Source organism: Rhododendron vialii, chromosome 13a (genome assembly GCF_030253575.1).
Source record: "Rhododendron vialii isolate Sample 1 chromosome 13a, ASM3025357v1".
Taxonomy (NCBI): Eukaryota; Viridiplantae; Streptophyta; class Magnoliopsida; order Ericales; family Ericaceae; genus Rhododendron; species Rhododendron vialii.
Window position 1 is genome coordinate 4,861,183 of NC_080569.1, and position 24,608 is coordinate 4,885,790.

At 37.6% G+C, this 24,608-nt stretch overlaps 2 protein-coding genes across 3 annotated transcripts; both read right to left on the bottom strand.

Moving 5' to 3' along the window:
* Positions 1-125: 125 nt before the first annotated feature.
* LOC131313562 (zinc finger protein GIS3-like) lies at positions 126-2,737 on the bottom strand. Its single transcript, XM_058341938.1, has 2 exons — positions 999-2,737; positions 126-891 (listed from the first exon to the last, which is right to left on the bottom strand). The coding sequence occupies exon 2, from the start codon at positions 887-889 to the stop codon at positions 338-340; it is 552 nt and encodes a 183-aa protein (XP_058197921.1). The 5' UTR covers positions 890-891; positions 999-2,737; the 3' UTR covers positions 126-337.
* A 236-nt stretch (positions 2,738-2,973) lies between these two features.
* On the bottom strand, positions 2,974-16,297 carry LOC131313523 (sterol 3-beta-glucosyltransferase UGT80A2-like). Of its 2 annotated transcripts, XM_058341868.1 has the most exons (15): positions 15,923-16,296; positions 15,660-15,790; positions 14,525-14,712; positions 12,989-13,228; positions 12,319-12,430; positions 10,485-10,655; positions 8,790-8,853; positions 8,537-8,594; positions 8,242-8,419; positions 6,086-6,216; positions 5,435-5,537; positions 4,976-5,052; positions 4,308-4,355; positions 4,065-4,214; positions 2,974-3,388 (listed from the first exon to the last, which is right to left on the bottom strand). In XM_058341868.1, the coding sequence occupies exons 1-15, from the start codon at positions 15,952-15,954 to the stop codon at positions 3,203-3,205; spliced, it is 1,869 nt and encodes a 622-aa protein (XP_058197851.1). In that variant the 5' UTR covers positions 15,955-16,296; the 3' UTR covers positions 2,974-3,202. The 2 variants fall into 2 exon arrangements, with proteins under 2 accessions (XP_058197851.1, XP_058197852.1); XM_058341869.1 differs by lacking the exon at positions 10,485-10,655 and having other exon boundaries at positions 15,923-16,297.
* Between the last annotated feature and the right edge of the window lie 8,311 nt (positions 16,298-24,608).

Here is a 24,608-nt window from a genome sequence, read left to right on the forward strand (position 1 = left end):
TGTCAAGGCTCAATCAGGTAAATTTACATTATCGAGATATTTGCATCAAGAAGTCATGGCAGGACCCTGCAGGGATGCTACCAAGCACCCCGGTATCAAGCGGCATCCGCCATGGCAGTATAGCCAAGTTTATAACTCAATTAATCATTTCAAAAATATAGTAAATTGTCTACTTTCTTCAACACATCACCAACTTTCTCTACCAGAAAGTAAAACATTATTGTCCAAAAGCTAACTAGCTAGGTTGCTTACAAAACCGAAGAGTGGAAGGCCATGGTATAATCCCTTTATTACCAGCCAAAAAAGGGGGGAAAACAGGCCGACCACGTTTTCATTTCTATAAATGGAGTGTCAAATCGAGATTTTGATTCCTGTCACCATGATCACTCTCCGGGTCATAATCCAGATTATTTGCCGATAGATACTGAGAGGACGCGCCATCGAAACCACCACACCGTGCACTCCTCTGCCAATCATCTCGATCTAACAGACCGTAAGGATTGCTCAGGTAGTTTCCCCGGCATAACATGACATTCTCAAACCGAGTTGCACCATTTGATCCGAACCCATCCGGAAACTGTTGGCCCGAAAGATGGCCAAGGCTAGCCGCGTGAGCCGTAATGTAGAGCGAAGGACTGAAAAGTCCAAGAGGGTGGTTCGGGGCGAAAATAAGTGGGGGTTGCGGTGGGAATGAAGAGAAAGCGTTCATTGCGTAGTCGGAAGCCCTTTTAGCTTTTCTAGCCGCGTTTCTCTCTTTCTTGTGAGCATTTTGATGCCCTCCCAGAGCTTGCGAACTGTGAAACTTCCTTGAACAAAATAAACAAGGAAATGATCTTGTTGCGCCATCTTCTGCATTGCTTGTCGCAACAATGTTATCTTCATGTTCCATATCTGTAACAAACAAACAAAAAAAAAAATTGAATGTTAAAACCTACCAAAAACAATTGAAAATGTGAAGAGGTGAAAATGTGTATTGGTTTTGGAACCATAAAAGGAACCTTCAAAAGGAGTTGCTTGACAGAATGGCAGGGGAGTAGAACAGGAGAACCAAATTTAGAGACTTTGAACTTTGGCTTTTGATTTGATGGGAAGAGGCAAGGAGAGGGAGTTCAGAACTAAGTTTTCAAGAGTTGGGAAATGTGAAGAGGGTGTAGGTGCATCTAATTTAGTATTGGAAAGTGTGTTGGATGCAAGAGAGTGTATGGGCTTGGAAACAGAAGAGATAAGAGAGAGAGAGAGAGAGAGAGAGAGAGAGAGAGAGTTATGGATGTGCTGAGACAAAGATCAGAGATGTATGGATTGGAATTTGGAAGGAAAAAATGGGAATCTTTTTGTGTCTTCCTCACTCTCTCTCTCTGACAGTTTATCTGCTTCATGGGCACTTGGGTTTTCTTTGCAGGAGTTTCTCTCAATTCTTTCCCCCTGCCCACCCCCCAATTAAAGAGTTTTCCTTTTCTGCATCCCATTAGTCTACTGAGCAAACTAGTTCCTTCCTTGTTCAAAGACACCGTTGTCTTGTACCTCAATTTGTTAAAAAAAAATCAAAGAACAGACTTCATACAAGTGTGTGTCAAAGAAAAATTGTTAGGGCATTGCCTTGGAAGGGACTCAAGTGAGCTTTTTGTATAAGTGTCCGAACCAGTTTACGCGCGTTTTAATTAATCTCGAGAACCAATTCGACCAGCCACGGGGGCCTCAAGTAAGCTTACCGAATCTCAAATACCCTCCAACTCCAATCACGATGCCCAAGCCAACTAAAGGAAAGACATATTCCATTAGTAGAGTAGTACTACTCCCTTAGACAGAGTAGGGCTCAGCTCAATAAAGGAAGGCAGAAGAGCTTAAAGCCTTAAATGATCATCTGGTTTGTGTCCTCCATTGGCCAATGTGGAAGGGATTGGGTGTCTAGAAAGAAAGTAAAATACAGAGTCCCCCACTTTGGTCAGAGTAGTGGTTGCCTCAATATTCAGCCCCCCTCTCTCTCTACAGTAATGCCATGAATTCTGGTTTAGAATAGTGATGGAAATAAATCTAGTAAATCTCTCTCTAGAAGGAAATAAATAGTGATGGGGGGTTACAGGCACTAGTACCCCTGTATTCTCTGACATCTCCACCGCCAGCCACATCCCAACGGCAACTTGTCACCTTTACAAACCCCCCATTAGTTGCATGCACTGTATCTAACCCCACCAGTGTTTCCCTGTACACGTCCGTATTTACACACTCAAAGCCGAGTTTGAGTATCCTGTGGTCCTCCGATGCCGCCATGTGGTACCCAACTCCCTTTAAAACCAGTGTCATTCCGATACAGCCATGGGGTACCCAACTTCCTATAAAACCAGTGCCACTCGCTCCGCAATCGTAAACTCCCGTGTGCCCAACTCGCTCCGCAATCACACATCCATGTAAAACCATACGCTCCCACGTGATCTCGCGTGAATGTGTAGTTTTGAAGAAGCTGCGATACCGCATCATGGTATGAAGAAGCACCCTGTAATCTCCCCTCAGGGGTCGAAAATGAGAGATTACCCGTTATCACAAGCTATCATTGCCAAACATCGTCGGTTTTCTACGTCCATCTGCCATTTCCATCTGATCACAAGCATCATAGGGCTTGAAATTTGATCACAATTTCGAGACCATTGACCTAATTTATAGAAAAAAATAAATTTTACCATTATCATTTTACCCAATAGACTCCCCTTTTTTGTTCTCCTTCAAAGGAGTACAACATTATTTCTAATTTTTTCACCCATGAAAAAGATGATCTGTAATTTTACATCAAAAAAACCCAGAAAATAATGCATAAGATAAAATATATATATATATATATATATATATATATATATATATATATGAGTGAACCAAGCTTTTTGACTTCCAACCCTAAGGGTTTATGTGCTGATTTCTAAATTAGATGGATAATAGGAATGGAGCCAAATAAGAACGGTAAAACGAAGTTACCCCCAGCAATGAAAGAAAAGAAAATTCACACCTTATAATTAAATGAATTATGAAAAAAAAAAAAAAAAGATCGATACAACTCTCAAGCCCAGGGATGGCATTATCAGAAACAGGGCTATAGACAGGAGGTAGTGGAGCCTTGTTAGAAGAGACCGCTTTTCTGAACAACTTACTATATCAAAAGATTACAGTAAGAATGTGAAAATCTAACGAATATAATTAACACTCAAGACTGGACTCAGGCACAACCAAAACATTTACTTATCGAGAAAAAATGGGATGATACGGGTGCTGGTACTTGGTCTGGTTCAGGTTCAGGCCTAGGCTTCTTGTGAGGAAGGTGTTTAAAGAAGGCTTTCACGGCTCCACTCACCCCGTCTTCATTTTGCATGGACTGGGAGAGTCCTACAGCACGCTCCTTCACCTGCATTTTCTCTCAAGTTTGAGTCGTCTGTTTGATCCAGAAGAAAAAAGATAATGGAAAATGAAATTGGTAGAAACTAAAGTGAAAGAGACGAAGATGAAAGAAAAAAGAGAATTTCTTTCCTTGAATACATTTCAACTAGGATGAGACAATTTAAGGAAGGATATGAAATCTTTCTTAGGTTGAATACCATGAAGGAAAACTATTCATTTACTAGCCTAAATTAACATTGCATATTTTCAAATCCAGTAAATTGCTTAGACGAAAAAGACAGGCAAATTTGAAATCAAATTGTAGATAACCATTTTCAGGAGTAGATATAAATTTTATGGTGTTTTCTTTCCTTTCCTTTTTTTTTTTTTGCAAGAACGTGAGAAGCAACTTTAAATGCATGAGAATATTGAAAATGTTAGTTTCTCGCACCTTCCATCATTCTCTATCTACTCAAACTCGTGATTTTTCTCTTTCTAACAGTTTCTAAATTGTACAATTTTCTTGCTAATAAAACAAAGCCTAAGCGAACTATTATTTTCTAGCATTTCACCCATACTGAGAATGTCAAAACGTTCAGCACATATTATAGCAGCATACGCATTTGTTCAGATTTCCACTAAAGAGGGACATTAAAAACAGTGGGTTGCATAGGAATATTCTGACGCTGAAATTAGGAAGTTACCTTAGGATCTAGCATGAACTTAATTGCATCAACCAACTTGGTAAGTGAGAACTCATCTATCGGTATAGGTGCAGGACCAACTCCCCTGGCATGCACACGATCTCCCCAAAACGGTTGGTCGCCGAAAAACGGTACAATCGTTGTTGGACACTAAACGACGCAACAGATAATTAAAATTTAAAACATAAAACAAACAGAATTGCATACGACACTGAATCGAAAAGCCAGTCCTGAAGCCATTACCGCAGCTTTGAGACCAGCAGCTGTTGTTCCTGCACCCCCGTGATGCACCTGAAAGCAAAAGCATATAGCAATAAAATATAAGGCCGGGTCGGATTTACGGATTTTAAACAAATAGACCTTTTCATACCTCCTTGTGGCTTATACATGACATATAAAGTTACAAACTCTATTAATCTTTCCCTACAATATATGAAGTTCAACCTCAAACCCGAGATTTCAAATCCACTCATCTAAATCGAACTTCAAGTTGTGGAACAATGACTACTCAAAGTAGTAGATGAAACCAACTACCGAGCACAAACTTGAACCAAAAATTTATTAGCGTAGGATCAACATCTGCTCAGAACCAAAGAGAAAGACATCTCCTTCATGTTTAATTGCTTATTTAGCAATGAAGTCTGCTATTTAGTTTTTGTTTACAAGAGAAAATGACCAATATGTAAACTTGGAAGAAAAATTTTTGGGCAAGTGAGAAAATCGCTACTAACTAGAGTTGGAAAAATTATCATGTCAGACATCCTGACCAGATTCTAGCTATATTGCTTCCAAATCACCAAAACATTGGATATGGAAGTATCTGAATCATATGTTAAGAAAAAAAGTTCTACAATCCTGCTGCTGCCTCAACCAAGTAATTAAAAGCAACAAACTAAACAACAAGGCCTCACCACAGCTGCACATTGTAAGAAAAGCCAGTCATGAGGGCAGTTGTCCAGCAAGTATACAAAGTCCTTCAGCTCTTTCACTGAAAAAAACAATTTAGCAAAATAGAAAGAATGGCCCATCACATACACAGAGAAAAGACAAATAGGAAGAGAGTTTGTTTCACAAGCACCCTTTTTTGGTGGCATGTAGACTATGCACAAAAAGTCCAAGTTTTACATCTTTGAATCGAATATAAAAGTAAATAATTAAAACTGCATTTGTGGCATTTTCTAACTTGAACCAATCTTGTCAGAATCGGGACTGCTCTTTAAAAATGACTTCAAAGGCTAATATCCGAATGATGATAGAAATGTTTCAACATACAAATTGAACACATAAAATACAACTTTTGAGGAAGAAAAATGGACAGAAATGGGATTAGGCTTAGATGCATAGAGTCAAAGATGGAAAAGGAAACTTACAGTTACCCAGGCCACCCCAGCCTTTGTTAATGATACCCCTTTGTCCAGTCGTTTCTAGTGCTTCCACAATTATCTGGGTCATTTTCTCAGGCTCTTGAACGGGCTGCAAGAAATGAATCACTTAAAAGTTGGGAATACATGCTGCTATACAAAAAGAGAAATGTCACCACTTAATAACAGGAGACTGAAGTGCCAAAACAGAATTAACACATAACTTCTACTACAAGGATATTCCCATAGAGAATTCCAACATATCTTAAAGAGCATTTGAACCATCACTCAAAACACTTGTAGAGGGTTCTCACTGTTGAGTGGGAAATTACAGGTTTTTGTCTTTAACATCCATAAAAATACAACGATTTCGTGAGAATGACTAATATCACCAGTAAAAGTAATAAAGGGCAAGGAGTATACCCAAGCAGAAAGTACAAGTGCATTTGTAAAAGAGAAGAATGATCGGTCCTTCTCCCCTTCAACAAAATTCAGCACGATTCTAGTCATATTATACTCTAGAATACAATAGATGCCATGCCATACAATAGGAATATAAAAATAAAAATAAAAGAGCTGTTTAAGAAGCCACCAGAAAATAGGAAATCCTTGTCTTCGGAGAAAAGAACCAAAAATCTGAGTACTGCTAAGGACACTCACAAGGCTTCCGAACCCTATATAGATAGGCTTTGGCCCTGCTTTAAGCCAGTCCATAAGCACCCGAGGAGGTTCATAATTTGATGCAAGATCAAGGAAGCAAAATCCAACCACATCCACCTTTGGCCCCCAGTCTGAGAATCAACAAATGACAGTCAAGCCATGGCCCAAACAAGGAAGAAAAAAAAAAAGAACATTATCTCAGAGAGAACATATAAAAACTTGAAGAATGCTAAATAGAAAAGCAAGTAAAATAAGACGATACACAAACACCATGAAAGGCTCCGGAAAAGGTATGCCAGTACTCATCCACTCAAATATCCAAAGGCTATTTACCAACACAAATAAACCCTATGGTGAAGATTTGGAACTTGCTCCTTGCAATCTTTTGGCGTAGCTTGGGTCATGCCTCATTCCGTGAAGGCTCTTTTTGATTGTTGGCACTAAGTGTGGCCGAATAGAGGAGATAGGGAAGTTTGGAATATAATGCCCCTTCGTGTTTCATGGTGAATTTGGAATGGAAGGAACTCTAACACTCCGCTTGGTTCCCAACTTTGAGAGTAACTTTCAACTCTCGGCACAATTTTCAATAAATTTCTCTCTCTATCTCTTTCCACTCATTACCACTCAACTCTCAAAAATAACTTTCTAAAACTTAAACCAAACAAAGCCTAAATCTTTTGTTTTCTGTTGTAGAGAGGATCTTCCCTTTTCATTGGATTCTTTTGTAGAGTATTTTGGAGAGTTCTATATCTCTATGGATATCTACAGTTTGGGGGTTTTCTTTAGTTATTCAATTCGTCTTCTTATACTCGGTGTGCAGCAAGAATGTGCCTGTTTGTCATCTTTCACTAAACCATCTTATTGCCTATCTCTGTTTATACAAAAATAAATAAAATGACATGCATCCCTTGTAGGTTTGGATGTAGGTAATTAGGTATGCCTATATGCATTGCTCAACGCTAAAAAAGAAATTAACAAAAATTTAAAACAAGCAAATCCCAAGATTGAGACAACACTCCCCACAACAGCCAGCCACCCACATGAGCAGTCAAAAAACCCAACCAAACCCTCCAACCTAAATGCATTTTTATTTGAACCTCAGATGCTTCTGGGTAGTAAAGCGTTCTATGCTGATCGGTTCTCACATAAGGACCTCTACACAAGTACATTATTCACCAAACGAAGAGATATAAGCTTTGGGAACGAATCTCCTTAGTTACAAATCAAACATACTCATATGATCCAACCACTGTATTTGCCATGCTAAAAGAGAATAAGAAAATTCCAGTTATGGGAATGGGAACATACACGGTATTCTTCATACCAAAAAAGGAGACTACTTCCCCTTCAGCATATTCATTATGTAAGAGACCACATACAAGGACAGGCTCAATTTCGCTAAATAACTGCTTGCCTAAAATGACCGAGATATCTAGCCAGAATGCTTAGTCATAGCCTTTGATGAGTTAGTGCCAGCCATTCTCTTAGATGATCTTGCAAATAAACAGTGAAGGTCACCAAAATGGCTAATCTCGAAAATTTCTTGGTACCACAACTGTCTGCCTTAAATTTTTTTTTTTTGACAAGTAAATAATCATATAGATGAAGGCATTAAGGGAATGCCGCCCGTCTACAAATAGGCCACGAATCTGCCTTAAATATTTCTGTGCATCTTAATTGCACACTTCTGTTTCTTGAGTAGAACACTTGTGCCGTGTCTTTAAATTCTACCTAACACTTAAAAAGGTAAGAGCGTACTTGCTTTTACTATGCCAAGTCATGCGCATTGCTCAAACCAAGGTGCAATAAGAAGATCTCCTTTCAACGTCCTCCCTCTTCTTTACTATTTTGTCGTTATCCTATATGAGTCCTTATTTGAGTTTCATCATAATCCATAAACAAACACTAACCAAAGGTTACACTTTTATGGACCCGATAGTAAGAGGTACAACCCTAAATAAACTTACACTATGGCTTTCCCCTAGAATATAATATATAAATAAGAAAAAAGGTTGAAAAGAACAGACAGAGAGAGATGGATAGCTACAAGATGTCAGTCCCCAAGGTAACGAAGAAAGGATTGGAACAACAGTTGTTTCACATAATAGAAAGAGAACTCAACAATCATGTTATCTATACCAACTCTAAACAACCACCTTTCGGTTTGGGAACAAGGTGAGGACTCCATATGTATCCATATGGTACGTCAGATTCCGAGCCTTGTGAACCACTTAAATAGGTGACTGGTCGTAGCTTCAACTTCTTTTTCCTAAGATCATTTACCATATCCCGTATTCCAAGCCAAATCAGAGAGTCAACAATTTGATATGACAGCTGCCAAATTCAGAGATAATGTGAAGTTAAACAAAAAAATCCCAATGTACGAGATTAAACTAAGAGCAGAAGTAGTAGTTAAGGGGCACATAAGTCAATCAAATTCAACAGGCTCACTCTATATCCAGCTGATTGCTTAACACGGGATAAAGGATGTGGGAACTCACTAGTAGGCCTGGTAAGAGACAATAAAAAGTCATTTTCACAATGTCATTACACAAACTCATTCAACCATGTGAACACAAAAAGTGGGACAGTCAGGGTAACCAGGACAAAAAGAAATGCAATCTACAGAATGATCATTATTTCAATCTACAGAATGATCATTGCACAATATTTATAGTAAGATAAGATTAAAAACAAGACTTACGTCCATGGCATCGTGAAAAATACATGAAGCGGTACTTTCAGTGCCTCTGCCACATGTGTATGCCCTAAAAGAATGTCCAGGTAAGTAACTTAATGTGAATAGATAGAATGCCATCATACTTAATCTTGGAGATAATAATATAATGAAATACAATATGGTCAACAGGTAAGCACCAGGATTGATCATCAAACCGACTGGTTATGAAGAGTTTGCAATCCCCCAGAAAAGAACCAAAGATATAAGAAACAGAGAATTATGGCCAGATAAAGCCTTCCCAATCAGTGTATATTCCCTAATTGAAGAATGCAAATACAACAGGCGTATAACTTGAATAGTGGTTTTCTTTCGCTACGATTCTCCATAATTATAATCCTTATTTGAACCAGAATGCACCATCCAAGCCCCCCGGTCGGGATGAAGCTCCACGGAATGGAGATAGTTATTACGACAAAACAACAAAAGTACCTAATAATACAAATTGAACCCTGTAGCATATTAGTCCAAACTATCGCGTAATTTTAACCAGATAGAGATGAGAAAATCCAGGGTCACCAGACTTTTAAAAGCCAATATCAATGGAGGAAACAAGGGTGTGGAAAACGAGACAGGACATTGGGTCGCGCTCTCCTCTGGTGTCAAGGCAACCCGCGGTTTCCCTCATCCAATTGCTGCATTCTATTACAGTCACCTCGCCATCACTGCTCTCGCCTGTATAAGGAGCGAGGTATTGTAATGCAGCAGGGGAATCCGCCATTTCGGCTACTGTGATTTCCTGCTCGCTTGCTGGGTCTATGCAAACTGGCCCCCTCCTGTTAAGGACAGGTTTTGTTGCTCACCCGGCCCTTCTTTCAAGTAGGCCACTTTTAAGAACAAGCGGTTCTTGATCCCTTAACTTCATTAACAGCTATGTTACTCAAAAAGAATCAACAAGAATTTATCATTCTCTGTGATGATCGATTCTTGACTTCAGAAAAGGATTACAGTAATTAAAAGGACCTGAAACATGACGCATCACGCCAAAGAGCGAGCATCCCAACAATATGACACCCTCACACCTCCACTAATCTAGCCATCAAGAACGTTCAAACGACACTCACAAGCAAACTAAGCCCAACTAGACGTGAAGTGCAAAGAGGCAGCGAAGAAGTGCTTGGCAGAGTACAGCATCGATAGGCCTACAATGGGAGATCGAGAAAATTCTGTCTCAGGCTTCCCTGCCGGGGAATCTATTCGCTACTATTGCACAGACAAGCTTTAGGAACGCGTCATCATTGCGGTTCCATTGTTCTGTCATATAGAAGGGCACACAAAATTACAAATAAAACATTGACCTGGTGGGGAATCTTGGACAATGAGTGAACCCAATCCAACATTTATATAATTGGGGGAGCAGATGCAAGCTTTTTCGGAATTAGGGCACTCAAATTTTTGGGCTACAACTTTGAATTATGCTCCTTCCAGATCTGTTGTTTCCTATCAGGTTGCTTGCACAATTAACAAGGACTATAACGCCTATGTGCTGGACAGAAACAAACAAATGAAAAAAAAATATTGACAGGCAATGACAAAATTTGAGGAAATTAAGGACATTTTTCATTATGCTAAAGAACCAAATCCAAGTAAATATTGACAATAGATAATGGAGAGGGGAAATTAGAGAGGTACAAAATATAAAGAAATTTTACTAAATCTAACCATAAACTGGCGGATTGGCAATAATTGCATCCGCTTTGAAAGGAATGCCAGAATCAATGTCAGGTTCTTTACAAGCAGGAAGTAAAGAGTATATTATGTCCTTTATTTGGTTTCGCTGAATAGGTATCTCTGAAGGACCGGATGGCAAGAACCCTTTATTTTTAACCATATCTGCACCCAAAAAAAAATTATTTCAATTGGTTGATCAAACCTGAATGTCAATTTCATTAGGTGACTAACTTGGAACTTGTTCATAAGGAAAATCACACCCATTTCCAGTATACTATTTCCACAAAGTACTTTCAGTTCAGATCATCTCATAAATAACTATATCTAAAATGTGAAAAAACCGACTAAGAAGAATTTCTTACATCCAACTAAAGCATAAAAGACATGCCAAACAATTATATTTGAAAATGAGAAACTTATAGGCATGTTTGCGATTAGATTTCATAACTCTTACATACCTTTTAAGGAAACTAACATTTATACCTGAGAAAAATACAAATGGATAGGATAGCACTACTGTTTCCAAGGGAAAAAAGAGCATATCCCAGGTGACATGAAGAACAAGTCAATATCTAGGAAGAAAACATTTTGGTGTCAAGTAAGAATTATAACATGCTATTGACTCTTGGATAAATTGTTCCCTCAAGATAACAAGTGAAAAGCATCACTATGTTTCCTTTCGGTGCTAATCATGGCATTTAAGTTGAACAAAAAGGAACCTTTGCTAAACTCTAAACAAATTTGAAAAATCATGGTACTCGGCAACTGTCTTACCAATTAATAATGAGGTCCTTGAGCATCAAGTTCCTCGACCTAACCTCTCATATCAAGTAATTATAGAACTCTCTCATTGTCTATGCTTATTACTTATTAGCTATGATCAGTGTTCTAAAACAAGGAATTAATCGCTGGCTGGGCCTATCCGATTAGGTCCGACTAACGATTATTCGCCGATTACTATTTAATATGCACCGATTAATCGCTCAAAAGTGGCCAACCGCCCGACTAGCGCCTAACGACTTTTATAACATTGGCTTTATTATACACAGATACCGACACCGACACGGGGATACGGGAATTTTAAAAAAATGGAGACACGGACACGGAGGGGGACATGCCACATGTATATTTATTTATTTATATAAATAAATAAATAATTTTAGTTTGACGCCCAGAATTTTTTTAAAAATTGCAATTTGGCCCCAAAATTTTTATAAAAATATTTACAATTTGACTCCAATTTTTATAAAAAAATTACAGTTTGACCCCCAAAAAATTTTAAAAAATTACAATTTAGCCCCTCCTGTGCCCCCGCAAAAAATTTAAATTAGATTATGGGACACGCCACGTGGCATGTCCCTGCCGTGTCGCGACACTGCGATACTTCGCTCAAGAGGTGTCGATGCTTCATAGCTTATTAGTACCTGTTCTCACTTAGTCGGATCTTTTAAATCAACCATGGTGAACTACTTACATGGCTACTCACTTGCAGATATCAACAAAAGTTCTAAGGTCCAAGAAGTTCAAACAAAACCTCAAAAGATTCAAGAAGCTTAAAGAAAAACAAAAATGTGATAAGAGTGGTAAGAACCTAAGCTCAAATTTAATTCTTAAGCCAAACATGACATAAGCAGCTGAAAACCAAATGATCCTCATATTCATACTCATCGGTAAAAGGTTGACAAGTTAAATGCAATCAATATTCCATCCCCACCCACCAATTCCCTTCAATCACATGTAAGATGCAGCCACACAACATAAATACAAAGTGTAAAAACAAATCATTGCGAAATGCATGTGAGATTGTTCACTAGTTGGTACATACATTCGGCAAGAATTTTGGGATCTCCACCAATAGGATAGAACTCCAACCCAGCAGTCAATACAAACTCCTTGAAATTTGAATGAGTTGCCAATCTAACACGGTGGCCATAATCCTGCAACATCCTCACCGACCAAGAAACATACCAGATAAGGCTTCAAAAATTTCATACAATCCTATACTTCAAATTTATCTGATTTGTTCTTTCACTAAACAAACTACCATTAGGTAACATGAATAACACCAGAAGAAATAGGTAGTAAGCACAAAAAGCATTGCCAAAAAGTCAAATATATCTTTCGCTAGAAGAAAAAAAGCATAAGAAAAGGTACAGCCAGCAATAAGGAAACGAGGACTTGGATTCTTGCCATACAATCCAATTCAAAATTTGTTTTATTACCATTTACCACAAACACCAAAAGTTGAAGGCTGGTATTTTACCGTTCCTAATCATTGCTAGTTTCTTTTCAGGAAGTAACATCAAAGAGAGACGTCATAGACAAGAAATTTAGCGTTTGGGCCCTGGACTAGGGTGTCAGCCATAATCAGGTCAAGAGTCAAAAATATTTCTCCCCAGCCTAAGCAGGTTGATGAAAACCTATTACTGAAATACCTCCAAGGAAAAGAAGTATACAGAAGCTCATAAATCATAATATGAAGAAACATTCTCAACCTGTAATTTTTTGCCAATTGCAACAAATGGCTGCACGTCACCACGTGTTCCAACTATAAGAATAACTATCTGCAGCGGGGGAATATATTGAAGTTCTGTCGAGTCAAGAGGTTCATCATCAGCTTCATTATACACAGTACAGGATCTCACACCAAAAGCCTGGGGTTCAACATCTCCTGGAACTTCAAATTCTACGGTCCCATCATCTTTCACAGTAGCTATTCTGTTCAACAGTTTCAGCTGCAGTGTTTGGAATGCTCAAAAGATATCAAAGCTGGGTAAAGTATGACTGCAGTAAAGTTACAGTGCCAAACAAGAACTATGTTCTAGATAAGTCAACAAAACATAATTAAGCTAAATGTAAACAAGTATCATGAGCGAAAAGTAAGTAAACTAACAAATGAAACAAATATCACTGATATTGACATGTAGTTACGGTGTCGGGACTCGGGTGTCAAGGCTTAGAAAATCAAACGTGATACAAGAAGGAGAAAAGGTATCCAGCCTATTACAATTACACAAGGATCCTAACCAAAGTAAAATATTTGCTGAAAAAACTCAACAAGCCAAAAGCTGTACGTCCACTGCGCAATTTAGAGACTCATCTGTTGCTTGAATTCAAAAGAAGGCAACTCAAAGAAAAACTGAAAAAGTTCATAAAATTCGCACACTTGCATGTATGCGTCTAGAAAGTTGTACATGTTCCTGCACACGAAGACCACTGGTTAACACCAAAAACTGACTCAACTCTTACTGCTCCACCTCTTATATGCACAACATAGTACAGGATTAACCAAGGCTTTCATAAATTTGTGAACATATGTACTCCATGTTTTCAAAAAGCTTGTAAATCTACCCACCCAAAGAAAATTATAAACCAAGAAGCAAACCATTGTCTCCAAATATAATGAAACGAAAAGCAATCAGCTAACTCAAAAACTTTCTTCTTTTGTGACAAGTCGGTTGTCTCATCAATCTAGCACTAAAAAGATTTCTGATTTGACTGTTCCACAACCTTCTATTTAAGTGGTTTTGACAGTTCAGTCCCATTGCTGCTGTGAACCCTGCGTGCTGAACTACGGGTAGTGCTTGATGAATCCTGCTTAGGTGGCTTAAAGAGAAAGGAGTAGAGGAAAACAAAACTTAATCATTTGATGATCTGACTAAAGTTTGCAACTAGGGCCACTCTTCAAGTGTGCCTAGTTCAAGCACCATTAAAAGGACAGGATTCACACCATCTCCATACTCTCTTGATTATTGAAGTTTAGAATCGAATAGCCTAGCCTCCTATTTATTACTGATCAACCCTCACCCATTTTATCCAATAGAATGATAGATAATCCAGACCTCGCATAGATACTTATTACAAAAGAACAACTGATTCTCAGTATAATTCAGTGAACCTAACACCGCAATTTGGAGATTGAGTTTAGTAAATTGGCAATATAAAACAGCAATGACAATCTTTGAGTGACATGCGGAAGCTGTGGTATAAGACAAGAAGAACATGGTGGTAGTCCTTCTGGTGAATAATACCTTCTGTTGGACGGGAATTCTATCGTCAAAAATTTGTGCTGCCTCTTCGGCAAGTATAGTGTTGCCTCTATGCCTCTCAGTTTTAGATCTTTCCATCTTAGGCGAACTCGACAGTGGCTCAGCTATGTCAGAACTCAATACCTCCAATGGCAAAGTATTTACTCTAGCAACATTCCTTCCAGCAGTCCCTGCAATTTCAAAACCAAGAAGGTTTAGATGGGTCAGGAGAGACCAATGAAAATGCAATTTTCATGAGCATTATGTGGCTATGACGGAGAGACTAGTGCAAAAGATATTGGCCTTCCGCATGGAAAGTCCAACTGTTAGAAAATTGAAACAACGTTAAAAAAAATGTACTAATGCTTGTACGTTGAGTGGTACGTCAGTACGTCACTGCATGATGCCTCCATCCAATTGAGTGTTACAGTACTTATTGAATTCAAAGATATATATGCCCCACAGCCAGGGCTATTTCCACAAAGGCCAATTATAGAGAATGAAAGAAACCAAAATTCTAAAACCAACTATATCCACTATGTTCCATTCTTCAGATGTTATATGGACCTTTGGAAATATGTTAAGTACCCATGTCGGAAACTTGACATTCAGATTAGTTGTTCAACATTTTTAATTAGACATTTACCAAATAAACATGTTCTGTAATCATAACTCTGCATAGAACTCTCATATCATCCATAGAATGGCCTGTGATGCCTTTTAAAGACCACTTATCATACAGCATAAACCAAATATCCCAAGAAATATAAATCTGGTATCACACCCAGGACCATGTAACATAAGTAGCATTCAACCTCTAAAATTATGTAGCACGACAATTCTATTCCCGACTCATAAATCTTCTAGTAAACAAATAGCCGTCCCGAGTTGTAACCGTAGTCACACAATCCTTCAGTACCCTCCGCTCCCACTCTCAATTCTCGCTCTCCGCTCGCACTCCCAATATTTGCTCGCGCTAGTTTTAGTGGCTTGGGATGTTTTGGAAAGAGGCTATCATGCTCGCGCAAGCGCTTTATGTGACTTAGGTTGCAACCACAATTGAATAGAATTTATCCTCAACTTTAGAAAAACACAACGCAATTGAAGCCTGGGGAGTCTCACGGTGAAATCGACGCACCTGAAGAGTTACTGCCGCCATTGGACAGCACTGCACCGCCATCGCCGGCCAATTCACGACCACTAGTGCTGCTTTCCCCGGTGGCAACCCCTCGTCCGCACTTGACCGAAACCTCCGCGGAACTCGCCGACGAACTCCCGCGGTTGTTCTCGTGCTCCGCCAACGAACTCCCGCGGTTGTTCTCGTGCTCCGCCAACGAACTCCCGCGGTTGTTCTCGTGCTCCGCCAACGAACTCCCGCGGTTGTTCTCGTGCTCCGCCGATGAACTCCCGCGGTTGTTCTCGTGCTCCGCCATACGCGGCGGAGGGAATTGCTGTCGCTGTCGTCGATCCGGATCGATGGAAGCTTCCGGAACCACGGTTGCGAGTGTGGATACGGGAACCTGGTGCGGCGCGGCGAAGGATCTACGGCGACGAGATTGGTTTCGTGGAGAGTATCTGGGGAAAAGGTTTGGAGAGAGAGAGAGAGAGAGTCGGCACGTTGGGAGGAGTGGGGCGGAGGGGTGTGTGAGATTGTGCTCGAACACACAAAAGAATCGCAGTGGACAGAGAGGACCGACGTGTCTCCTGGAGGGGTACTGACGTAAATTAGGTTCCCCGGTCTAACAGTCTGTGAACAATCATTGACCCGGATTGAGAAATTATAGCTGTAGGAGTTGGTTGAAGCGACGACCACCGGTATTTTCCGGTTTTAAAATCGTTCAATTTTTTAGAGGTCAACGAAAATATTGTTCGTGCTGAAAATTATGTTGATCCGGATGATAATTATTGTGATTTCGTAACATGTTTATCTTTGAAAAAAGATTTCAGCACTTGATCGAAATTGATTTTCCCTAATATATTTTTGTGTTTGGAAAAATATTTGTTCGACGTGGGAGATGGGGCTTTCTTGCTTGTATTCAGGTTAGGTACATGAGTGAGTTAACACTTAAGTATTCAGCTTGCGCTAGTGCACAATTGTCTTATGTCATTGCTCACGTAACTGATTTTTTCAACAAGTTATCGAAAAGTGAATAATATCAATCATCAAAATAGACTCAAGAAGAACATACCACAAATGACTAGACAAAACCCTTTAATCTCTCTTGAGGATCTTATTCATTTTATTTTGGCATTAATTTTATGGCTAACTCTATTTAGCAAACTAGACCATGTTTGTCGCGCCCGAGACTTACATTACATATTTAATTTTAATAGCTTCGTGCAGTTATAAATTATTACTTTATTTTAATGGTTTAAAACTTTAATTTTATTCATGGAAAGGGTATGGTTATATACCAATTGCAATCAAATGATTTCATGAGATACTATACGGAAATTGATTTTGGCACTTCATTTTTTGTCTTTTTTTTCTTATGTGAAATTACCAAATTACTCTTTATTTTGTTAGTGTTCATCCACATAGAAGGAAATTGTTGTATTTTACATATAAAAAAAAAAACAAAAACAAAAGTGAAGTGCCAATGACTAAAATTTGGGGTGTCAAAATCACTTTCCTATACAATATATGTATAGTTCATTTTTTAAAATAATGTTTGCAGCCTATTTCTTTCACAATGATGTGATGAAAACTGTAAGGCCACGATTATCAAGTCAAACTATATATTTTCATTGCGTAAATCTAAAAAATGATTCTTAAGTCAAATAGTGTCTAGATTCATCAACTAAATTGCATAAGCAGGTGTTCCATTCGTCTTTATAAGCTACTATTTTTTTTAGGCTATTTAGTTCACCGTTAAATATCCCCCAAAAAAATCTATAAAAAAAAGGCCCACATTTTTTTTTAGTTTTAAGGAAACTAGATTACTATGGGAATGGAATCCTATCCCCCGCCCCCACCCCTCTTATTCCCGTAAAAACAAACGTTCTTGAAAGTTCAATCCATCAATGGTTTAAGAAAAGAGATAATTGGGAACCTTGTTTAGTCAAAAAGGAGATTACAAAAATGTCAAAAAAGAAATGAGGAATCTGGAACTCTGTTTTTGAAATAATTACTCCTGTTCTTTTTATTTTAGGCTTCTCAATGAGTTGTCACCTCTGATGCAAAATATTGAGGGTATCTTTAATAATAATAAATGCGCGCAAGAATAAAGTTAAGGCTTTAATAATTCAATCCAAATCAATTCCAACGCGTGTTTTTTTCCATTTTTGTTGCAATTATTATAAACATAAACATAAATAACTAGGGGAATCTGACATTAAACCAGGTTAATTAGTTGGCAAAAATACAGTTCACGTTTTTTTTGAATGATTGTAATTGTAGCATGATATACAGCCTATACTAGTATTTTCCTAAATGTAGGATTGAAGAGGCCCAACTATCTTATTTAAATTGCTATAGTGTGTGGAAACTAAAGTAAGATCTTCTGAACGAGTTCTTCTCTCGTTCAGAAATTAAGTGAACGTTACAAACTTTGTGTGAAGCTCGCATCGGTTTCAACTTCAAAGATCGGAGACCTTTTGTTTTTCAGGGTTTGGTTTAAATCGTTCTTTAAAAAAAATCAGATCAACCTAATGTTTGTAATTGTTTCCGGAGGAGTATTTTTTTTTGTCAAAAGAATCAATACTGCCAATCATTACACAACCCATCAAATACCGCATCAACATCCTCTTCATAACGATTGTATTCACAACCTCACCGCACTAGTACAGCAAAACAACCTCAGTCCCGGTTGTAGTCAATTGTCTTGGTCCGGAATGTTAGTTTAGATTCTTTAGAATATCGGTCTTGCTATTGTCAGTCTAATGGGCTGACGATAAATACACTAGTATAAAACAAGAAAAACACGCATTTCTGTATACTTTTTATACCATTTAATACACATTCACACTCTCACTATTGTCAGCCCACTGGGCTAATTTTAAAATTTTCCTTAGAATATTAGACTCCAATAGAGCGTTGAATCAAACACTTATCATATTCAATTGAGTTGATTTTAACTTAAAAAAAACAAACAAACTATAGGAGTATAAGTTAAACAGATCCAACCAATTGAGCAAGCTCAGTTAGCCACGATTATTGCATCTCATTATGAGGTCAGGAGTTTGAGTTTCCCCACCTGCGTGTGGACCCGGGTGTTCTTCCCTTAGAGGTTTTTCCTTCATTTCATAATGGGCTTATTTCTTGTATTAGTTGAATTGTTGGGCTTTGTTGTCTCATGGACTCTCACAATTGATATAGTGTCTCGGGGAATAAAAAAAACAAATCCTACATAGTGGAAGTGGGATTTAATAGGCATCAGAACTCAGTGATGCAAGGGTGCACACCCCATACAATTTGAGTCGTCCAAAAGTATTTTTAATAATCAATATTGCTAAAAGTGTTCTATAAATAAGATATTGTAGAATACTTTTCGAAATCTGAACCATTGAATACAGGAATGCATAGCTCGAATCGAACATTGTACTTCTATACTAGTACAAGGTCTCGGACTCCCTACAAAGTGGGGTGAACAAAATCGCAATCACCAAAATGCCCACCCCATGTGGCTGGACGACCGTTACCCAAAGCCCTAAAAGAAGTTGGTCTCATAAATTGACACTATAACTTAGTATTATGTTGGTTTTGTTTACACGTTTAGTCCTTTAGTGAGACAACTTGCTTCTCTTAATTAGGAAGTAAAGCTTCTTCAAATGAAAGTCAGCCTTTTTTTCCTTTTTAGATAACGCTGGGCGGGTCCCATTTTAAAAAGAATTAATGTCTCACCAGGTTCTCTTATTAAAACAATTACACGCGCGCGAGCATTAGTTACCCTAGCTTTCCTCTTTCCTGTCTTTTCGGTTACCAGAAAGTCTACAGCCACCGCACACCGTGTGGGGCCTACTCCGGGCCTCGCACAGATGATCCGAGCCGTTCAATAATTTTTTTAAAAAAACCGAGTGGGCATCAAGAAATTTCAGCTCGATCTGATATGTGTAGGTACTCGGATCAAGCTTTTAATCTTTGGAAAATCGGAAAAAATGGAAAGATTAATTTTCTTGTGTACAGAAAGATGAGAAGGTTGATCCGAGCACTTACTCATATCAGATCGAGCTGATGTTCCGTGATGCCCACTCGATTTTTTTTTAAAATAATTGAACGGATTGGATCATCCGTGCGAGGCCCATAATGGATCCCACATGGTGTGTGGTGGCCGGCCACTAGGGGTGTTCAAGAAAACCACCCGAACCGTAAAACCGGTCCGATCCAGACCGAACTGTCCTATTTGGTCTGGTTCTGTGGTTCTGCGGTCAGGTTATGGTTTCAAAAAAATAAGAACCATTAATTTTGGTTCAGTTACTGGTTCTCAATTAAAGAACCGTGGTTAGAATCGGATTGGACTGTTTAAAACTAATATATATAATTATATAAAATAAATATATGTGTGTAATTTGGTAGGTTAATCTCTTTCTTTTTAAACTTACTTTATTTGGAGATGATATCTCATTTGTTAGGAAAGTTTTTATTTTCTTTCTTCTTTTTCTATTCTAATAGATTACCTTCCTATTCTTTCAATTCTTTGCAACCTTATTTAACGGATTAGTCTTTATAATTTCAATCTCACGTCTCTTTTTCTCACACACTGGTGATAGGTTTGGATGCTAATTGGATAGAATCGGAACCGAAATCGGAACCGGAACCGAACCAAAATCGGACCGGTTTTGCAGTTTGGTTCTGGTTCTGTTCCACTCATATATTGGTTAGGTTCTGGTTCTCAATTTCCTAGAACCGTTTGAAATGGTCCGGTTATTGATTTTCTAGAGAATCGGACCAATCCGGACCGTGTACACCCCTACCGGCCACTGTATTTTTGGTGCGGTGGCTGTAGCACTTCGGTTACTTTATGCTCTCTCCATGTCTCTCTCTCTCAAACGCACACTCTCTCTCTCCTTCTCTCTCTCCTCTTTCTTCTTTTTATTTTATTTTAAATATTTAATGACTATAATTTTTATTGTACATATCCAATTTTAAAAATATACATATATTTGAAACCTAATTTTTATTTTAAATCTTTCATAAAATCTTAAGGTTTAGATTTAGGCATTAGCATAGAGATTTTAAAGTGTACTTTCTTATCATAAGGTTTAGAATTTTAGTATTTCATTAATTAGAAGTGACCTGGTGGAAATTATTTTTTAATTTTTTGTACCTAGTAGTAAAAAGCCTAATTTTTTATTCTCTTTGAAAATTGAAAATTTTAATTTTACATTAAATATTGATTTCATTTAGTCGTTCAACTGTAGTCATCATTAGCCGGGGTAATTGCGCGGGGGCGGTAGCATGGAGTCCAGCGCGTGGGGAGAGGACTTGGTGGGAAAATAATTGTGTATAATTGTGCACCAGAATTGATGGGGCAAATTCAAGTCAGGTAGGACCGACGTCACCGACCTGGAAATTCCCCTTTTATTTTTTCCCTTTTTCCATTCTTGAGTCCAAGAAAAGTCCGCACGTCACAGACTCACAGAGTCGCTAGCAAAATTAATCTAGGTTTGGAATGGAGCAAGCAGCGGTTGTATTTCTTAATTTTGTTAATAACGAACTATTTGCAAATCAGTTAGTAGATAGTTACTTGGCGCTTCAACTTTCTTAGAATCACATGATCGCACAGACTTCATTCGTTTACTGTTAGTGGTGAACTCTGCATAATTATTATTATTATTTTACTTCAGCAAAATTGGCATAAACTCCTAATCAGTACAAATCTAAAATACGCTCGTGTTATCGTGTTGTGTCGCCATATAACTGTGCCCAAACCAGCCACTAATTTTGGACGGCTTCCCTACGAGACAAAAACCAGCCCATTGTCATGTAGGCCGACTTGGCTAAGGGTATTTTTCCAAGTACTAGGCCAAGGCCACTTTTAGATTTGGATTCTGGCCATCCTCGGTTTTACTTTGCAGCCCGATTTTGGAGGACCCGGGGCTCTGCTGCCCAGGGAGGCGCAGCAGGCCCTACCCACTGTTTTAAGGGAAAATGACGGCCTATGACGTGTTTTGATAATTAATATCCGTTAAGGACATGTTGAAAATATTTGTTAATGCTAAAAATGTCCTTAGAGGGTATTAATTATCAAACGCATTCTTGGCCGTCATTTTCCCCTGTTTTAAACGTCAATGTTTTGGTATTAAAAAAAATTCAAATCTTCCTTTTGCAATCCTATAGAGCAGAAACGTCATTATGAAAGCCCTAAAGACAAAATTTAATTATGACTCTTTAGAATAATATGATCAGAATAATAACATCTTTACAGCCATTCAAACGAGGTGAAAATTGGAGTACTTAATTTTTTAACTATATTTTTTAATATATAAACAGTCTCAAAAAAAGTGCTCAAATTTTCATTCCGTTTTAATCGGTGTAAAAATCTTGTTATTCTAATCATATTATTCTAAAATATCGTAATTCATTTTTATCTCTAAGACTCTCATATTATTAAGTATATGCTATTTATTTAGGACCATGTGGAGCAGAAATGTGATTATGAGAGCCCTATAAATAAAAATTAATTATGACCCTTTAAAATAATATGATAAGAATAACAAATTATTGCACCAATTCAAACGGAGTGAAAATTTGAACACTTAAGTTTTTTTAGACGGTTATATATTAAAAAATATGGTTAAAAAATTAAGTATTCCAATTTTCACTCCGTTTGAACGGCTGTAAAGATGTTATTATTCTGATCATATTATTTTAAAGAGTCATAATTAAATTTTGTCTTTAGGGCTCTCATAATCACGTTTCTGTTCCATAGGATTGCAAACGGAAGGTTTGAATTTTTTTTATACCAAAACGTCCATGTTTAAAACAATGGGTAGGGGCTGCTGCGCCTCGTAGGGCAGCAGAGCCCCCGGATCCAATTTTAGATCCCCTAATAATGAACTTCCATGCAGGAGATTTAAACCCGCTATTGAGACTCTGTTGTTGTAAATTTACAAGTATGAATCATTTGGTATTTGTTACTTTTCGCAACTTTTTATTTAGTTTTTTGTTCTAATTTTTTTGGGTAAATCATTTGTCTCAATGGTATTTTATTCAAATAAGACAGTTATTTGATATTTTTTTCGTCTTTAGTGAAATTTTTTTTTTGGGGTCATAATTTTGTATCTCTCAGATTGCCTCCATCGAAACAAATGAATAATCCAAAAAAATATCACACAAGTCTAATAAAAATTTAAAAAAGACAAATAGGAGAAACAAGTTAAGTTTTAATAAGAATCCACCCTGAATCAGTTTGTTATTGGATGATGAAGCCACGCCATGCATGACGCTTTAATACTCCATACTTTTGTTGTCAGCGACGACCGAATTGGGTTTTCTTTTGAAACGAAAAAGTTGAGGAAACCGACCATGGGAGCCGACGGCACAAATGATCCACTCCGGGCTCCGGATAGATGATCCGAGTCGTTCAATAATTTTAAATAATAAAATGAGTGGGCTCTTAAAAAATTAACTCAATCAAATATATGTGTAGATATTCAATTCAATATTTCATGTTTTCATTAAGATTCTGAATTCATGAAATTTTTTAAGATTGGATTTAATATCTACACATATCAAATTAAACTGATTTTTCATTGACCCAATCAATTTTTTATTTTAAAATTATTGAACAACTCGAATCATCAGTATGAGGTTCAGAATGAACCCCGTGTGCTCGTCAGTTCCCAAGGTCGGTACCCCTGGTCTGTTTTCGTAGAAGAGTCCTTTTCCAAATGATCTCGACATTGATGATATTTCACAATGAGCAGTGCTACGTGCACAACAGCTTATACACAGCAGCTGTGCACAGATGCCATTTTCTCCCCGCTCGGGTCGCACAAAGATAATCGGAGCCGCTCATTTTGTTATAAATACGTCGTTTAAGGTCTCTGTAAAAAATGAGTTTCGTTCGATATCGTTAGAGGCGTTAACAAAACATCCAAAATCACTACAGAATTTAGGCACTTAATTTTTTAGAAAATAATTTCAAACTTAAAAATTATGTGCTTACGCAAATAATTTTACTATCAATATGGATCTTGTTTGATAGATCTCATTGAGATCTTTAATACGGTGCAAAAAAATTGAAAAATTATTTTTCATTTACATTATTTTTTAGTTTAAAAATGTGAAATAAGTACTTATTTTTTAAGAAGATGTTCTAAAAACAGAAAGTGCTACATTACACACTCCTTATTTGGGTTTGTATCATATGCACCCTAATTGAAACACACTAAAATGCTATGATTCCCAAAATGCTATGAATCTATTGCTAAAAAATTACGAATCATATTGATGAAAAGTTACGAATTTTTAGATAAAATGCACTCTCATTGAAACACACTAAAATGCTATGATTCTCAAAATGTTATGAATCTATTGCTAAAAAGTTACGAATCATATTGATGAAAAGTTACGAATTTTTAGATAAAAGTTACGATACAAAATAAAATATTATGAATGACCGGTCCTACAAGTAATTTATTATGAAGTAGCACAATATGAACCACACAATAGGTACATATTGTACACATCTTAAAGGGGTGTGTATTGAAGACTTTCCCTTCTAAAACGGAGCCTTATGTACTTTTATTTTTGAACTCAACAAATTTTTATGCGTTTAAAAAAAAAAAGAAGGTAAATGCGCTAATAAATAGATAGCAGGTTGAGGGTAGACAAATTTTGAACTTGTTGGTTGATTTATAAAAGTAGTTACTGAGTGAAATAATTTTCTAACCACGAAAAAACGATCGAAATGTGGAGTACACCCGGTTTTAGTTATCAACACTTCAGTAGCATCATCACTTGGCACGCGCACACATACAAAATGAAACGTGAATAGCACTTCTTTTAGATGAAGGCATCTAGTGCTAAAAACCACAATTTTGGCCGGTCATCAAATACCTACCGCTTACTTTAATCATTTTTTATTTAACCTTAAGGTGCAAGGATCTTGACTTTTTTTTTTTAAGTCAAAAAGTAATAGAA

Excerpts from the sequence above, each read along its gene's own strand:
- LOC131313562 (XM_058341938.1), bottom strand. The coding sequence starts at position 889 with ATGGAACATGAAGATAACATTGTTGCGACAAGCAATGCAGAAGATGGC.
- LOC131313523 (XM_058341868.1), bottom strand. The coding sequence starts at position 15,954 with ATGGCGGAGCACGAGAACAACCGCGGGAGTTC. Across the intron at positions 10,656-12,318 it reads TCCCAAAATTCTTGCCGAAT|ATATGGTTAAAAATAAAGGG; the intron begins GTATGTACCAAC and ends TTTTGGGTGCAG. Across the intron at positions 4,215-4,307 it reads CTGCTGGTCTCAAAGCTGCG|TGTCCAACAACGATTGTACC; the intron begins GTAATGGCTTCA and ends TGCGTCGTTTAG.